Consider the following 18,991-nt stretch of genomic DNA (forward strand, 5'->3'; position numbering starts at 1 on the left):
CCCTCTCGGGTCCTAGAGCCGTACCACCCTCTCGGGTCCTAGAGCCGTACCACCCTCTCGGGTCCTAGAGCCGTTCCACCCTCTCGGGTCCTAGAGCCGTACCACCCTCTCAGGTCCTAGAGCCGTACCACCCTCTCAGGTCCTAGAGCTGTACCACCCTCTCGGGTCCTAGAGCCGTACCACCCTCTCAGGTCCTAGAGCCGTACCACCCTCTTAGGTCCTAGCCGTACCACCCTCTCAGGTCCTAGAGCCGTACCACCTTCTCAGGTCCTAGAGCCGTACCACCCTCAGCTGTACCACCTTCTCTGATCCTAGAGCCGTACCACCCTCTCGGGTCCTAGAGCCGTACCACCCTCTCAGGTCCTAGAGCCGTACCACCCTCTCAGGTCCTAGAGCCGTACCACCCTCTCAGGTCCTAGAGCCGTACCACCCTCTCGGGTCCTAGAGCCGTACCACCCTCTCGGGTCCAAGAGCCGTACCACCCTCAGCCGTACCACCTTCTGTGATCCTAGAGCCGTACCACCCTCTCGGGTCCTAGAGCCGTACCACCTTCTCAGGTCCTAGAGCCATACCACCCTCAGCCGTACCACCCTCTCGGGTCCTAGAGCCGTACCACCCTCTCGGGTCCTAGAGCCGTACCACCCTCTCGGGTCCTAGAGCTGTACCACCCTCTCAGGTCCTAGAGCTGTACCACCCTCTCAGGTCCTAGAGCCGTACCACCCTCTCAGGTCCTAGAGCCGTACCACCCTCTCGGGTCCAAGAGCCGTACCACCCTACCACCTTCTCAGGTCCTAGAGCCGTACCACCCTCTCAGGTCCTAGAGCCGTACCACCCTCTCAGGTCCTAGAGCCGTACCACCCTCTCAGGTCCTAGAGCCGTACCACCCTCTCAGGTCCTAGAGCCGTACCACCCTCTCAGGTCCTAGAGCCGTACCACCCTCTCAGGTCCTAGAGCCGTACCACCCTCTTAGGTCCTAGAGCCGTACCACCCTCTCAGGTCCTAGAGCCGTACCACCCTCTCAGGTCCTAGAGCCGTACCACCCTCTCGGGTCCAAGAGCCGTACCACCCTCTCAGCCGTACCACCTTCTGGTCCTAGAGCCGTACCACCCTCTCGGGTCCTAGAGCCGTACCACCTCTCAGGTCCTAGAGCCGTACCACCCTCTGTGATCCTCAGCCGTACCACCCCTCGGGCCAGAGCGTACCACCTCTCTGTGATCCTAGAGCCGTACCACCCTCTCGGGTCCTAGAGCCGTACCACCCTCTCGGGTCCTAGAGCCATACCACCCTCTCAGGTCCTAGAGCCGTACCACCCTCTTAGGTCCTAGAGCCGTACCACCCTCTCAGGTCCTAGAGCCGTACCACCCTCTCAGGTCCTAGAGCCGTACCACCCTCTCGGGTCCTAGAGCCGTACCACCCTCCTCCAGCCGTACCACCTTCTGTGATCCTAGAGCCGTACTCACCCTCTCGGGTCCTAGAGCCGTACCACCCTCTCGGGTCCTAGAGCCGTACCACCCTCTCGGGTCCTAGAGCGTACCACCCTCTCGGGTCCTAGAGCCGTACCACCCTCTCGGGTCCTAGAGCCGTACCACCCTCTCGGGTCCTAGAGCCGTACCACCCTCAGCCGTACCACCCTCTCGGGTCCTAGAGCCGTACCACCCTCAGCCGTACCACCTCTCGGGTCCTAGAGCCGTACCACCCTCTCGGGTCCTAGAGCTGTACCACCCTCTCGGGTCCTAGAGCCGTACCACCTCACCGTACCACCCTCTCGGGTCCTAGAGCCGTACCACCCTCGGGTCCAAGAGCCGTACCACCCTCTCGGGTCCTAGAGCCGTACCACCCTCTCGGGTCCTAGAGCCGTACCACCCTCTCGGGTCCAAGAGCCGTACCACCCTCTCGGGTCCTAGAGCCGTACCACCCTCAGCCGTACCACCCTCGGGTCCTAGAGCCGTACCACCCTCTCGGGTCCTAGAGCCGTACCACCCTCTCGGGTCCTAGAGCCGTACCACCCTCTCGGGTCCTAGAGCCGTACCACCCTCTCGGGTCCTAGAGCCGTACCACCCTCTCGGGTCCTAGAGCCGTACCACCCTCTCGGGTCCTAGAGCCGTACCACCCTCTCGGGTCCTAGAGCCGTACCACCTCTCGGGTCCTAGAGCCGTACCACCCTCTCGGGTCCTAGAGCCGTACCACCCTCTCGGGTCCTAGAGCCGTACCACCCTCTCGGGTCCTAGAGCCGTACCACCCTCTCGGGTCCTAGAGCCGTACCACCCTCAGCCTACCACTCGGGTCCTAGAGCCGTACCACCCTCTCGGGTCCTAGAGCCGTACCACCCTCTCGGGTCCTAGAGCTGTACCACCCTCTCGGGTCCTAGAGCCGTACCACCCTCTCAGGTCCTAGAGCCGTCACCACCCTCTCGGGTCCTAGAGCCGTACCACCCTCTCGGGTCCTAGAGCCGTACCACCCTCAGCTGTACCACCTTCTCTGATCCTAGAGCCGTACCACCCTCTCAGGTCCTAGAGCCGTACCACCCTCTCAGGTCCTAGAGCCGTACCACCCTCTCAGGTCCTAGAGCCGTACCACCCTCTCGGGTCCTAGAGCCGTACCACCCTCTAGGTCCTAGAGCCGTACCACCCTCTCGGGTCCAAGAGCCGTACCACCTCTCGGGTCCTAGAGCCGTACCCCTCTGGATCCTAGAGCCGTACCACCCTCTCGGGTCCTAGAGCCGTACCACCTTCTCAGGTCCTAGAGCCGTACCACCCTCTCGGGTCCTAGAGCCGTACCACCCTCTCAGGTCCTAGAGCCGTACCACCCTCTCAGGTCCTAGAGCCGTACCACCCTCTCAGGTCCTAGAGCCGTACCACCCTCTCAGGTCCTAGAACCGTACCACCCTCTCAGGTCCTAGAGCCGTACCACCCTCTCAGGTCCTAGAGCCGTACCACCCTCTCAGGTCCTAGAGCCGTACCACCCTCTCAGGTCCTAGAGCCGTACCACCCTCTCAGGTCCTAGAGCCGTACCACCCTCTCAGGTCCTAGAGCCGTACCACCCTCTCAGGTCCTAGAGCCGTACCACCCTCTCAGGTCCTAGAGCCGTACCACCCTCTCAGGTCCTAGAGCCGTACCACCCTCTCAGGTCCTAGAGCCGTACCACCCTCTCAGGTCCTAGAGCCGTACCACCCTCTCAGGTCCTAGAGCCGTACCACCCTCTCAGGTCCTAGAGCCGTACCACCCTCTCAGGTCCTAGAGCCGTACCACCCTCTCGGGTCCTAGAGCCGTACCACCCTCTCGGGTCCAAGAGCCGTACCACCCTCTCAGGTCCTAGAGCCGTACCACCCTCTTAGGTCCTAGAACCGTACCACCCTCTCGGGTCCAAGAGCCGTACCACCTTCTGTGATCCTAGAGCCGTACCACCCTCTCGGGTCCTAGAGCCGTACCACCCTCTCGGGTCCTAGAGCCGTACCACCCCACGGGTCCTAGAGCCGTACCACCCTCTTAGGTCCTAGAGGTCCTAGAGCCGAGCCGTACCACCCTCTCGGGTCCTAGAGCCGTACCACCCTCTCGGGTCCTACCTCTCGGGTCCTAGAACCGTACCACCCTCTCGGGTCCAAGAGCCGTACCACCCTCTCGGGTCCTAGATCTGTACCACCCTCTCAGGTCCTAGATCCGTACCACCCTCTCAGGTCCTAGAGCCTGAGAAGAGAGATATGGAGATTTGAAAGAAGAAAGAAGTGGGAGTTTTGTTTTGGTTTTGTCATTGTACCATTTTTATTTGGGTGGATTATTAACTTAGTTTCCCTATCACATATGGATTTTTTTTTTCTTGTTTTGGTTTTTCAAACCGTCCAGTAGGTGGCGGCAATACACCTTTTGGGGTTGTGGTCGACCATTAAACCAACAGAAGAAGAACAACAACTGCAGATTTTTGTTGTGGTTGCAATTGACACATTCTTCTACCGTAATAAAACGAGTTAAATGTCATTCAATGTCATCTCAAATGTAATCTCAAATGTAATCTCAAATGTAATCTATGTAATCCCCAAAGTAAATGATTTATCATCAAAGGGCGATAAAGAATAACTAGTAATGCTGCATATGTAACAGTATAGACTTTTACGTCCGTCCCCGCGCCCCGCCCCGGGGGCGCGAACCAGGGACGCTCTGCACACGTCAACAGCCACCCTCGAAGCATCGTTACCCATCGCTCCACTAAAGCTGCTGCCATTGCAGAGCAAGGGGAACCACTACTTCAAGGTCTCAGAGCGAGTGGCGTCACCGATTGAAACACTATTTAGCGCGCACCACCGCTAACTAGCTAGCAATTTCACATCGACTACACATATACCAAATCAAATCGTTATTGGTCACATGGTTTAGCAGATGTTAATGCGAGTGTAGTGAAATGCTTGTGCTTCTCGTTCCGACAATGCAGTAATAACCAACGAGTGATCTAACCTAACAATTCCACAACTACTACCTTATAGACACAAGTGTAAAGGGATGAAGAAAGGTTCAAATCTCACCTTTCTGGTAAAAATAGTTATACATTGCTGAGGTGTAGTTACTTTTGAGGACAACAGCTTCAGTACAAATATGATACAATATGTTCCACTGGATGTCATAAGGTGAATGCACCAATTTGTAAGTCGCTCTGGATAAGAGCGTCTGCTAAATGACTTAAATGTAAATGTAAATGTAGTAGTAGCAGTAATAGTAGTAGTAGTAATAGTAGTAGTAGCAGTAGTAGGAGTAATGGTAGTAGTAATAGTAGTTGTGTTAGTTACAGTTGTAGCAGTAGTAGTAGTAATAGTAGTAGTAGCAGTAGTAGTAATAGTAGTAGTAATAGTAGTAGTAATAGTAGTAGTAATAGTAGTAGCAGTAGTAGTAGTAGTAGTAGTAGTAGTAATAGTAGTAAATGTAAATGTAATACAATATGATCCATGTTATATGGTGTCCTATCCTTAAAAACTTTATGAATAAGGCTTGAAATGACATATGTTTTCTCTAAATATAGTATAATCATATTATAAAACTGACTTACTATAATATTTCACCTTCCTTATAACTAACTGTAAAAGACATATTTTTTGGGGAACATTTTCTAAAGGTTGATCAAAATGTCTGCCCAAATCGCTGTGAACGTTTCACAGAGCGTTAGCTCGGCTTCCTGAACTTGATAGGAAGTCACCTTTCACCTCGTGTTAATCTTGTCCGTCTATGACAAATAGAAAGTGTGCTTTGTCAGCGGCTGTGACATAGGGTTCAGCCACTTCTGTAGGCCTCATAGAAGCTACAAAATTGTCAACATTTGACCTTTACACGCGATATCTATACAACAGGACAGATGAACAGGGAGGGCATTTACTCTCATGGGTGGCTAAAAATAACTATCTGAAAGCCCCGCCCCTACTAAACCATACCTCCAGTCTTCTGATCTGACACGCTGGGTCATAGATCAATAACCCAGCATCAATAACTCAGCATCAATAAACCAGCATCAATAACCCAGCATCAATAACCCAGCATCAATAACCCAGCATCAATAACTCAGCATCAATAAACCAGCATCAATAAACCAGCATCAATAACATAGCATCAATAACCCAGCATCAAAAACCCAGCATCAATAAACCAGCATCAATAACCCAGCATCAATAACCCAGCATCAATAACCCAGCATCAATAACCCAGCATCAATAAACCAGCATCAATAACCCAGTATCAATAACCCAGCATCAATAAACCAGCATCAATAAACCAGCATCAATAAACCAGCATCAATAACATAGCATCAATAACTCAGCATCAATAAACCAGCATCAAAACCAGCATCAAAAACCCAGCATCAATAACCCAGCATCAATTCCCAGCATCAAAAACCCAGCATCTAAAACCGAGCATCAGTAAACCAGCATCAGTAACCCAGCATCAAGTACTAGGGGAATGTTTCCTCTGTACCAGGGGATGTTTCCTCTGTACCAGGGGGATGTTTACTCTGTGCCAGGGGAATGTTTCCTCTGTGCCAGGGGATGTTTCCTCTGTGCCAGGGGATTTTTCCTCTGTACCAGGGGGATTTTACTCTGTGCCAGGGGGATGTTTACTCTGTGCCAGGGGGATGTTTCCTCTGTACCAGGGGATGTTTCCTCTGTACCAGGGGATGTTTCCTCTGTACCAGGGGATGTTTCCTCTGTACCAGGGGATGTTTCCTCTGTACCAGGGGGATGTTTCCTCTGTACCAGGGGGATGTTTCCTCTGTACCAGGGGATGTTTCCTCTGTACCAGGGGATGTTTACTCTGTACCAGGGGAATGTTTACTCTGTACCAGGGGATGTTTACTCTGTACCAGGGGATGTTACTCTGTACCAGGGGATGTTTCCTCTGTACCAGGGGATGTTTCCTCTGTACCAGGGGGATGTTTCCTCTGTACCAGGGGATGTTTCCTCTGTACCAGGGGATGTTTCCTCTGTACCAGGGGATGTTTCCTCTGTACCAGGGGGATGTTTCCTCTGTACCAGGGGATGTTTCCTCTGTGCCAGGGGATGTTTCCTCTGTGCCAGGGGGATGTTTCCTCTGTGCCAGGGGATGTTTCCTCTGTGCCAGGGGGATGTTTCCTCTGTGCCAGGGGATGTTTCCTCTGTGCCAGGGGGATGTTTCCTCTGTGCCAGGGGATGTTTCCTCTGTGCCAGGGGATGTTTCCTCTGTACCAGGGGATGTTTCCTCTGTACCAGGGGATGTTTCCTCTGTGCCAGGGGATGTTTCCTCTGTGCCAGGGGGATGTTTCCTCTGTGCCAGGGGATGTTTCCACTGTACCAGGGGATGTTTACTCTGTACCAGGGGATGTTTCCTCTGTACCAGGGGGATGTTTCCTCTGTACCAGGGGATGTTTCCTCTGTACCAGGGGGATGTTTCCTCTGTACCAGGGGGATGTTTCCTCTGTACCAGGGGGATGTTTCCTCTGTACCAGGGGGATGTTTCCTCTGTACCAGGGGGATGTTTCCTCTGTACCAGGGGGATGTTTCCTCTGTACCAGGGGGATGTTTCCTCTGTGCCAGGGGATGTTTCCTCTGTGCCAGGGGGATGTTTCCTCTGTACCAGGGGATGTTTCCTCTGTACCAGGGGGATGTTTCCTCTGTACCAGGGGATGTTTCCTCTGTGCCAGGGGGATGTTTCCTCTGTGCCAGGGGATGTTCTTCCTCTGTACCAGGGGATGTTTCCTCTGTACCAGGGGATGTTTCCTCTGTACCAGGGGATGTTTCCTCTGTACCAGGGGATGTTTCCTCTGTACCAGGGGGATGTTTCCTCTGTACCAGGGGGATGTTTCCTCTGTGCCAGGGGGATGTTTCCTCTGTACCAGGGGGATGTTTCCTCTGTACCAGGGGGATGTTTCCTCTGTGCCAGGGGGGATGTTTCCTCTGTACCAGGGGTTACAGTGGAGTGGTTTCCTCTAACCAGGGACAATCCAACAGCTGTTTGTGTGCTTGTGTGTGTGTGTGTGTGTGTGTGTGTGTGTGTGTGTGTGTGTGTGTGTGTGTGTGTGTGTGTGTGTGTGTGTGTGTGTGTGTGTGTGTGTGTGTGTGTGTGTGTGTGTGTGTGTGTGTGTGTGTGTGTGTGGACAACAGCTACCTTCCACATTTTGCCACGGGGCAGAGAGAAACATTTGCAGTTTTATAATGCTATTCTACTCATTTTTAACATATAATGTTATTTTACACATTTTGTCATGAGTCTGACAGAAAACATTGCAGTTTTAAAGCTGATTTCCTGCAATTCTATACATTTTGCCATGAGGATAAGAGAACATGTGTTGTTTTATAGGTCACCCCCTCTTCTACAACACTGCTACTCTCTGTTATCATGTATGCATAGCCGCTTTAATAACTCTACCTTTATGTACATATTACCTCAACCAACAGGTGCCCTCAACCAACAGGTGCCCTCAACCAACAGGTGCCCTCAACCAACAGGTGCCCTCAACCAACAGGTGCCCTCAACCAACAGGTGCCCTCAACCAACAGGTGCCCTCAACCAACCGGTGCCCTCAACCAACCGGTGCCCTCAACCAACCGGTGCCCTCAACCAACAGGTGCCCTCAACCAACAGGTGCCCTCAACCAACAGGTGCCCTCAACCAACAGGTGCCCTCAACCAACAGGTGCCCTCAACCAACAGGTGCCCTCAACCAACAGGTGCCCTCAACCAACCGGTGCCCTCAACCAACCGGTGTCCTCAACCAACCGGTGCCCTCAACCAACCGGTGCCCTCAACCAACCGGTGTCCTCAACCAACCGGTGTCCTCAACCAACCGGTGTCCTCAACCAACCGGTGCCCTAAACCAACCGGTGCCCTCAACTAACCGGTGCCCTTAACCAACCGGTGCCCTCAACTAACCGGTGCCCTCAACTAACTGGTGCCCAACACATTGACTCTGTTCCGGTACCCCCATGTGTATAGTCTTGCTATTGTTATTTTACTGCTGCTCTTTAATTGCTTGTTACATTCTTATTCTTACTAGTATTTTCAAACCTACGCCTGTTGTATTCAGCATTTCACTGTGAGGTCTACTACACCTTTTGTATTCAGCATTTCACTGTAAGGTCTACTACACCTTTGTATTCAGCATTTCACTGTGAGGTCTACTACATCTGTTGTATTCAGCATTTCACTGTAAAGTCTACTACACCTGTTGTATTCGGCGCATGTGATTTGTGATTTGATTTGAGTGACTACATCTTCATGCATCAAAAATATGATGAAAACACTTGGATAGCCCCATATATGTCCCTCGACACCACCACAATGTTTGAGACAGGTTGGTGTTGTAGAAATGTAGTTTTTATAGTGAACAATTACTTTTAGACACATCCAGTGTCTTAAACAGTTCAATTACCACATTGACACTTCGGAGAGGTTGAAAAGACACTTGAATGTCCCCTGGATTCCCCATGACACCAACACAATGTTGGAGTGAGGTTGAAATGGTAGACATTTTGTTTTTAGACTGAACAAATAGCATTTAGGGATTGCAAATATATAATAGCACTGTAATTATCTAATTTACAGACATACGCTACTTTGGAAAGGTTTAGGGACACTTGGAAATGTCACGTGACCACACCTGACACCACTGACTTCAACATCTGCCCATTTATAGTTGTTAGGTCTATCAATTAAAATGTTCTCTGTGTTTACAGCTCTGGGCATCAATAATCCACTTATAACTTGTCAATGAAAGATTATTTTCAAAATAAATTAAATGTAAAAAAAAATAAATAAAATAAAAAACATTATTTTGTGTGTGCTTGATCTAGTGTATTCTGAACTATGTAACTCCTATCTATCTTCTGAAACATTCTTCACGATCTCCCAGATGTCTTCTTTCCAAATATGGGCATGTCAGAATCATGTAATTACACATGAATAGCAGTAACTTTTGGGTATGTCTATTTTGGCGAAATCTACATTTTGCCATTACGTCTAAGAGGATAACTGATCAATGCACCGTCGTACAGTGTCATTTAATGCTTGAAAACAAAAACAATATGAACGAATAAGACATCTGGATACAGAAGTGCCATTTCTTTCCAGTCTCTACAGCTTCCGTCCAAAAAAGAAAATCCTTTGAAATGACGTCAACATATACTGGTGGAGTTACTGGCTAGAGAGTGGCTACAGCTACAGCGGGCTACAGCTACAGCGGGCTACAGCTACACTGGGTTACAGCTACAGCGGGCTACAGCTACAGCGGGCTACAGCTACAGTGGGCTACAGCTACACTGGGTTACAGCTACAGCGGGCTACAGCTACAGTGGGCGACAGTAGGCTACAGCTACAGTGGGCTACAGCGGGCTACAGCGGGCTACAGCGGCCTTCAGTTGGCTACAGCTACAGTGGGCTTCAGATACAGTGGGCTACAGCTACAGTGGGCTACAGATACAGTGGGCTACAGCGGGCTACAGCGGCCTTCAGTTGGCTACAGATACAGTGGGCTACAGATACAGTGGGCTACAGATACAGTGGGCTACAGATACAGTGGGTTACAGATACAGTGGGCTACAGATACAGTGGGCTACAGCGGGCTACAGCTACAGTGGGCTACAGTGGGCTACAGCGACAGTGGGCTACAGATACAGTGGGCTACAGTGGGCTACAGCTACAGTGGGCTACAGCTACAGTGGGCTACAGTGGGCTACAGCTACAGTGGGCTACAGTGGGCTACAGCTACAGTGGGCTACAGCTACAGTGGGCTACAGCTACAGCGGGTTACAGCTACAGCGGGTTACAGATACAGTGGGCTACAGCTACAGTGGGCTACAGATACAGTGGGCTACAGCTACAGTGGGCTACAGCTACAGTGGGCTACAGCTACAGCTACAGTGGGTTACAGATACAGTGGGCTACAGCTACAGTGGGCTACAGCTACAGATACAGTGGGTTACAGCTACAGTGGGCTACAGATACAGTGGGTTACAGCTACAGTGGGTTACAGATACAGTGGGCTACAGATACACAGCTACAGTGGGTTACAGATACAGTGGGTTACAGCTACAGTGGGTTACAGATACAGTGGGCTACAGCTACAGTGGGCTACAGCTACAGTGGGTTACAGCTACAGCGGGCTACAGCTACAGTGGGTTACAGATACAGTGGGCTACAGCTACAGTGGGCTACAGCTACAGTGGGCTACAGATACAGTGGGCTACAGTGGGCTACAGCTACAGTGGGCTACAGATACAGTGGGCTACAGCGGGTTACAGCTACAGTGGGCTACAGTGGGCTACAGCTACAGTGGGCTACAGCTACAGTGGGCTACAGCTACAGTGGGCTACAGCTACAGTGGGCTACAGTGGGCTACAGCTACAGTGGGCTACAGTGGGCTACAGCTACAGTGGGCTACAGCTACAGTGGGCTACAGTGGGCTACAGCTACAGTGGGCTACAGTGGGTTACAGATACAGTGGGCTACAGCTACAGTGGGCTACAGTGGGCTACAGCTACAGTGGGCTACAGCTACAGTGGGCTACAGCTATAGCGGGTTACAGATACAGTGGGTTACAGATACAGTGGGCTACAGCTACAGTGGGCTACAGCTACAGATACAGTGGGTTACAGATACAGTGGGCTACAGATACAGTGGGTTACAGCTACAGTGGGTTACAGATACAGTGGGTTACAGCTACAGTGGGCTACAGATACAGTGGGTTACAGATACAGTGGGTTACAGATACAGTGGGCTACAGATACAGTGGGCTACAGATACAGTGGGCTACAGATACAGTGGGTTACAGATACAGTGGGTTACAGATACAGTGGGCTACAGCTACAGTGGGCTACAGATACAGTGGGTTACAGATACAGTGGGTTACAGCTACAGTGGGTTACAGATACAGTGGGCTACAGATACAGTGGGCTACAGATACAGTGGGTTACAGATACAGTGGGTTACAGATACAGTGGGCTACAGATACAGTGGGTTACAGATACAGTGGGCTACAGATACAGTGGGCTACAGATACAGTGGGTTACAGATACAGTGGGTTACAGATACATACAGTGGGTTACAGATACAGGGTTACAGATACAGTACAGTGGGCTACAGATACAGTGGGTTACAGATACAGTGGGTTACAGATACAGTGGGTTACTACAGTGGGTTTACAGATACAGTGGGTTACAGTGGGTTACAGATACAGTGGGCTACAGATACAGTGGGTTACAGATACAGTGGGTTACAGATACAGTGGGCTACAGCTACAGATACAGTGGGTTACAGATACAGTGGGTTACAGATACAGTGGGCTATACAGCTACAGTGGGTTACAGATACAGTGTGCTACAGATACAGTGGGTTACAGATACAGTGGGTTACAGATACAGTGGGCTACAGATACAGTGGGCTACAGATACAGTGGGTTACAGATACAGTGGGTTACAGATACAGTGGGCTACAGATACAGTGGGCTACAGTGGGTTACAGATACAGTGGGCTACAGTGGGCTACAGTGGGTTACAGATACAGTGGGCTACAGTGGGTTACAGATACAGTGGGCTACAGTGGGTTACAGATACAGTGGGCTACAGTGGGTTACAGCTACAGTGGGCTACAGTGGGTTACAGCTACAGTGGGCTACAGTGGGCTACAGCTACAGTGGGCTACAGTGGGTTACAGATACAGTGGGCTACAGTGGGTTACAGATACAGTGGGCTACAGTGGGTTACAGCTACAGTGGGCTACAGTGGGTTACAGCTACAGTGGGCTACAGTGGGTTACAGCTACAGTGGGCTACAGTGGGTTACAGCTACAGTGGGCTACAGTGGGTTACAGCTACAGTGGGCTACAGTGGGTTACAGATACAGTGGGCTACAGTGGGTTACAGCTACAGTGGGCTACAGTGGGTTACAGCTACAGTGGGCTACAGTGGGTTACAGATACAGTGGGCTACAGTTAGCTGACAAACTAAGTGCATGACCAGAACGACACGTCGATGAACCACCAAAGGCACAACCCCATTTATGATGAAAAATAGAGAAACAGGGGATCATTTTGGGACCATTTTTCCTGCTCAAAGTCGACCATTAAAGCAAATTTTCTTGCAATTCTACACATCTTGCCGTCGCTTATGACGTGTCCATTTGTCATCCTTGTTTTCAGCTGCACATTGATCTATATCATTAGTCGAGACACTACTATCCAAAAGAGAAATCTCACTTCCTGCATGCCTGCCTCTCAAATCATAAAATCAGAACGTGCAGCTCTTCTTGGACTTATAATATATATATATATGCCATTTAGCAGACGCTTTTATCCAAAGCGACTTACAGTCATGTGTGCATACATTCTACGTATGGGTGGTCCCGGGAATTGAACCCACTACCCTGGCGTTACAAGCGCCATGCTCTACCAACTGAGCTACAGAAGGACCAGGACCAGAAGGACTTGATCTGAGTTATCCACTTCCCTCTGTAATGAGTCTCGCTCAGTTCCATTGCCTGCATCCCAAATGATCACCTATTTCCTATACAGCGCACTTCTTTTGAATGTTTTATCATAAATTATTATGTGATACTCCTTCTGTATGGTAGGGGGGTGAATGGTTAATGTCCCTAGTGTATGGCACGCATCAGCTCCACACCAATGATCGCACACACTTTCAGCACCACAATCATATACTTTCAGCACCACTGTACACGCAGCACTTACTGCCAGTTTGTCAGTCTCGTGGACAGCGCACTGACCACAGCATTGCATTCAGCACCACGGACAGTGCCAACATATACTTTCAGCACCACTGTACACGCAGCACTACTGCCAGTTTGTCAGTCTCGTGGACAGCGCACTGACCACAGCATTGCATTCAGCACCACGGACAGTGCCAACATATACTTTCAGCACCACTGTACACGCAGCACTACTGCCAGTTTGTCAGTGGACAGCGCACTCCACAGCATTGCATTCAGCACCACGGACAGTGCGCACTGACCACAGCCAGTTTGCATTCAGCACTGACCCAGCGGACAGTGCCAACATATACTTTCAGCACCACTGTACACGCAGCACTACTGCCAGTTTGTCAGTCTCGTGGACAGCGCACTGACCACAGCATTGCATTCAGCACCACGGACAGTGCCAACATATACTTTCAGCACCACTGTACACGCAGCACTACTGCCAGTTTGTCAGTCTCGTGGACAGCGCACTGACCACAGCATTGCATTCAGCACCACGGACAGTGCCAACATATACTTTCAGCACCACTGTACACGCAGCACTACTGCCAGTTTGTCAGTCTCGTGGACAGCGCACTGACCACAGCATTGCATTCAGCACCACGGACAGTGCCAACATATACTTTCAGCACCACTGTACACGCAGCACTACTGCCAGTTTGTCAGTCTCGTGGACAGCACACTGACCACAGCATTGTTTTCAGCACCCTGGACAGCGGTCACAGCGCACCACTAGTTTAAACGGGCACACTTTATCCATATCAGCCAGCGACTTACCTCCAATATCTGGCCGTAGTTTCTTATCGTATTCCTTGAGTAAATTGTTCAGGATCTCTGTGGTGTCTGCCTCCATCGTCTTCGGAGCCAACTTTTGGTTCATGGTAACATCCTCATACTCTTCTTCATATTCCATTTTTGGAGAACTACAAAAATAAAGATCTAATTAGATTGTGGGGAAAACAATTTAAAAAATAATAAATCATCTCGACAGTAGTGCACAGCATTTAGGAAGTGCTGAAATCATGATGTATAGCTAACCTGAACACAGTACATTTGCATGGCTTATTAATGTAGCTGTCAAATGGTATTAATGTAGCTGTCAAATGGTATTAGTGTAGCTGTCAAATGGTATTAGTGTAGCTGTCAAATGGTATTAGTGTAGCTGTCAAATGGTATTAGTGTAGCTGTCAAATGGTATTAATGTAGCTGTCAAATAGTATTAGTGTAGCTGTCAAAGGGTATTAGTGTAGCTGTCAAATAGTATTAGTGTAGCTGTCAAAGGGTATTAGTGTAGCTGTCAAATAGTATTAGTGTAGCTGTCAAAGGGTATTAGTGTAGCTGTCAAATAGTATTAGTGTAGCTGTCAAATGGTATTAGTGTAGCTGTCAAATGGTATTAGTGTAGCTGTCAAATAGTATTAGTGTAGCTGTCAAATGGTATTAATGTAGCTGTCAAAGGGTATTAATGTAGCTGTCAAAGGGTATTAATGTAGCTGTCAAATGGTATTAATGTAGCTGTCAAATGGTATTAATGTAGCTGTCAAATAGTATTAGTGTAGCTGTCAAAGGGTATTACTGTAGCTGTCAAATGGTATTAGTGTAGCTGTCAAATGGTATTAATGTAGCTGTCAAATAGTATTAGTGTAGCTGTCAAATAGTATTAGTGTAGCTGTCAAATGGTATTAGTGTAGCTGTCAAATGATATTAGTGTAGCTGTCAAATGGTATTAATGTAGCTGTCAAATAGTATTAGTGTAGCTGTCAAAGGGTATTAGTGTAGCTGTCAAATGGTATTAGTGTAGCTGTCAAATGGTATTAATGTAGCTGTCAAATAGTATTAGTGTAGCTGTCAAAGGGTATTAGTGTAGCTGTCAAATGGTTTTAGTGTAGCTGTCAAATGGTTTTAGTGTAGCTGTCAAATGGTTTTAGTGTAGCTGTCAAATAGTATTAGTGTAGCTGTCAAAGGGTATTAGTGTAGCTGTCAAATGGTATTAGTGTAGCTGTCAAATGGTATTAGTGTAGCTGTCAAATGGTATTAGTGTAGCTGTCAAATGGTATTAGTGTAGCTTTCAAATGCTATTAATGTAGCTGTCAAATGGTATTAGTGTAGCTGTCAAATGGTATTAGTGTAGCTGTCAAATGGTATTAGTGTAGCTGTCAAATGGTATTAATGTAGCTGTCAAATGGTATTAGTGTAGCTGTCAAATGGTATGTAGAGTGTAGAGTGTAGAGGCGACAGGTAGCCTAGTGGTTAGAGTGTAGAGGCGGCAGGTAGCCTAGTGGTTAGAGTGTAGAGGCAGCAGCGTAGCCTAGTGGTTAGAGTGTAGAGGAGGCAGGCAGCCTAGTTGTTAGAGTGTAGAGGCGGCAGGTAGCCTAGTGGTTAGAGTGTAGAGGCGGCAGGTAGCCTATTGGTTAGAGTGTAGAGGCGGCAGGTAGCCTAGTGGTTAGAGTGTAGAGGCGGCAGGTAGCCTAGTGGTTAGAGTGTAGAGGCGGCAGGTAGCCTAGTGGTTAGAGTGTAGAGGCGGCAGGTAGCCTAGTGGTGGGTAGAGTGGTTAGAGTGTAGGGCGGCAGGTAGCCTAGTGGTTAGAGTGTAGAGGCGGCAGGTAGCCTAGTGGTTAGAGTGTAGAGGCGGCAGGTAGCCTAGTGGTTAGAGTGTAGAGGCGGCAGGTAGCCTAGTGGTTAGAGTGTAGGGGCGGCAGGTAGCCTAGTGGTTAGAGTGTAGAGGCGGCAGGTAGCCTAGTGGTTAGAGTGTAGAGGTGGCAGGTAGTCTAGTGGTTAGAGTGTAGAGGCAGCAGGTAGCCTAGTGGTTAGAGTGTTGGACTACTAACCAGAAGGTTGCGAGTTCAAACCCCCGAGCTGACAAGGTACTGAACAGGCAGTTAACCCACTGTTCCCAGGCCGTTATTGAAAATAAGAATGTGTTCTTAACTGACTTGCCTGGTTAAATAAAGGTAAAATAAATCAAATAAAAGAGTGTAGGGGCGGCAGGTAGCCTAGTGGTTAGAGTGTATGGGCGGCAGGTAGTCTAGTGGTTAGAGTGTTTGGGCGGCAGGTAGTCTAGTGGTTAGAGTGTTGGGCCAGTTAAACGAAAGGTTGATGGATCGAATCCCCGAGCTAATAAGATAAAAATCTTTCATTCTGCCCCTGAACAAGGCAGTTAACCCACTGTTCCCGGAGAGGCCGTCATTGTAAATAAGAATTTGTTCTTAACTGACTTGCCTAGTTGAATAAAGGTTACTTTTTTTTTTTATTTAACCGAAATTTCCTGAAATTCCTACTGCGATATGTTGGGCATACATTTAGCTACAATAAGCTAAGGATATGCTAAATGTATGTTTCGCTTCAGACACATTGCAGAAATAACAGGTGGTAGACATCTTGTACGTATTTGTAGAATATTACCACGACTGAGATGTATCTTATAGTCTTCTGGAACCTATTGTTGTTCTAACATGTTACAGCACAATGTTAAGACATCATGTCATTCCCAATATAAAGGCTAAGGCTGGTACATTAATACCAATATAAAGGCTAAGGCTGGTACATTAATACCAATATAAAGGGTAAGGCTGGTACATTAATACCAATATAAAGGGTAAGGCTGGTACATTGATACCAATATAAAGGATAAGGCTGGTACATTAATACCAATATAAAGGGTAAGGCTGGTACATTAATACCAATATAAAGGGTAAGGCTGGTACATTAATACCAATATAAAGGATAAGGCTGGTACATTAATACCAATATAAATAAGGCTGGTACATTAATACCAATATAAAGGGTAAGGCTGGTACATTAATACCAATATAAAGGGTAAGGCTGGTACATTAATACCAATATAAAGGGTAAGGCTGGTACATTAATACCAATATAAAGGGTAAGGCTGGTACATTAATACTTGGGAATATGAATGTACTAGATCCAAAGATGCACAGCTGGCTGGCTGCACAGCTTGGGCTCAATAGAATTCACTGGCTGTACAATACAGCTACATTCTTAAAAGCTCCAAATCGATTTCTAATTCAGTTTCAGTAAATATCATGTCACATCAGTCCAGTCTTGTAGAAATGAATGATGCTATCGATCAACTTAATTGTGGTATATTGCATGGAGAAAAACACATGTGAGGGAGAATCAACACCGAACCCCAACAACACATTTGAGGGGGTGTCAACACCGAACCCCAACAGCACATTTGAGGGGGTGTCAACACTGAACCCCAACAGCACATTTGAGGGGGTGTCAACACTGAACCCCAATAGCACATTTGAGGGGGTATCAACACTGAACCCCAACAGCACATTTGAGGGGGTGTCAACACTGAACCCCAACAGCACATTTGAGGGGGTGTCAACACTGAACCCCAACAGCACATTTGAGGGGGTATCAACACTGAACCCCAACAGCACATTTGAGGGGGTATCAACACTGAACCCCAATAGCACATTTGACACCCCAACAGCACATTTGAACACTGAACCCCAACAGCACATTTGGGGTGTCAACACTGAACCCCAACAGCACATTTGAGGGGTATCAACACTGAACCCCAACAGCACATTTGAGGGGGTATCAACACTGAACCCCAACAGCACATTTGAGGGGGTATCAACACCGAACCCCACAGCACATTTGAGGGGGTGTCAACACCGAACCCCAACAGCACATTTGAGGGGGTGTCAACACTGAACCCCAACAGCACATTTGAGGGGGTGTCAACACTGAACCCCAACAGCACATTTGAGGGGGTATCAACACTGAACCCCAACAGCACATTTGAGGGGGTGTCAACACTGAACCCCAACAGCACATTTGAGGGGGTATCAACACCACCGAACCCCACAGCACATTTGAGGGGGTGTCAACACCGAACCCCAACAGCACATTTGAGGGGGTGTCAACACTGAACCCCAACATCACATTTGAGGGGGTGTCAACACTGAACCCCAACAGCACATTTGAGGGGGTGTCAACACCGAACCCCAACAGCACATTTGAGGGGGTATCAACACCGAACCCCAACAGCACATTTGAGGGGGTGTCAACACTGAACCCCAACATCACATTTGAGGGGGTGTCAACACTGAACCCCAACAGCACATTTGAGGGGGTGTCAACACCGAACCCCAACAGCACATTTGAGGGGGTATCAACACCGAACCCCAACAGCACATTTTACATCAAACATATATCACCACTTACCAGGCATGAAAGACTGTCAGAAGTAAGAGGTAGACCAATAATTTGCCTGACATCTTTCAATTAAGATGCTTACGAGTTGAATGTGAGTGTCACAGAGACAGAACAGTGCGCTCAGAGAGGAAACAGAGTGGAAAGAAAAACACCGTCCCCGGTAGTCCTTTATTCCACTAAACAGAGTGGAAAGAAAAACACCGTCCCCGGTAGTCCTTTATTCCACTAAACAGAGTGGAAAGAAAAACACCGTCCCCGGTAGTCCTTTATTCCACTAAACAGAGTGGAAAGAAAAACACCGTCCCCGGTAGTCCTTTATTCCTCTAAACAGAGTGGAAAGAAAAACACCGTCCCCGGTATAGTCATTTATTCCTCTAAACAGAGTGGAAGGAAAAACACCGTCCCCGGTATAGTCATTTATTCCTCTAAACAGAGTAGTCCTTTATTCCACTAAACAGAGTGGAAAGAAAAACACCGTCCCCGGTAGTCCTTTATTCCTCTAAACAGAGTGGAAAGAAAAAACACGGTATAGTCATTTATTCCCCCAGAGTGGAAAGAAAAACACCGTCCCCGGTCGTCCTTTAT

At 48.8% G+C, this 18,991-nt stretch overlaps 1 protein-coding gene across 1 annotated transcript in view; it reads right to left on the bottom strand.

Moving 5' to 3' along the window:
• LOC127908780 (gamma-aminobutyric acid receptor subunit gamma-3) overlaps positions 1–18,714 on the bottom strand; it is a 361,942-nt gene extending 343,228 nt beyond the window's left edge. The window contains exons 1-2 of the mRNA XM_052468107.1: positions 18,416–18,714; positions 13,990–14,135 (exon numbers count right to left, since the gene is read on the bottom strand). Of these exons, the coding sequence (XP_052324067.1) occupies positions 13,990–14,135; positions 18,416–18,468 (199 nt within the window). The 5' untranslated portion in view covers positions 18,469–18,714. The remainder of the gene's footprint in view (positions 1–13,989; positions 14,136–18,415) is intronic.
• Positions 18,715–18,991: the final 277 nt, after the last annotated feature.

This window comes from Oncorhynchus keta, chromosome 1 (genome assembly GCF_023373465.1).
Source record: "Oncorhynchus keta strain PuntledgeMale-10-30-2019 chromosome 1, Oket_V2, whole genome shotgun sequence".
In the NCBI taxonomy this organism is placed as follows: domain Eukaryota; kingdom Metazoa; phylum Chordata; class Actinopteri; order Salmoniformes; family Salmonidae; genus Oncorhynchus; species Oncorhynchus keta.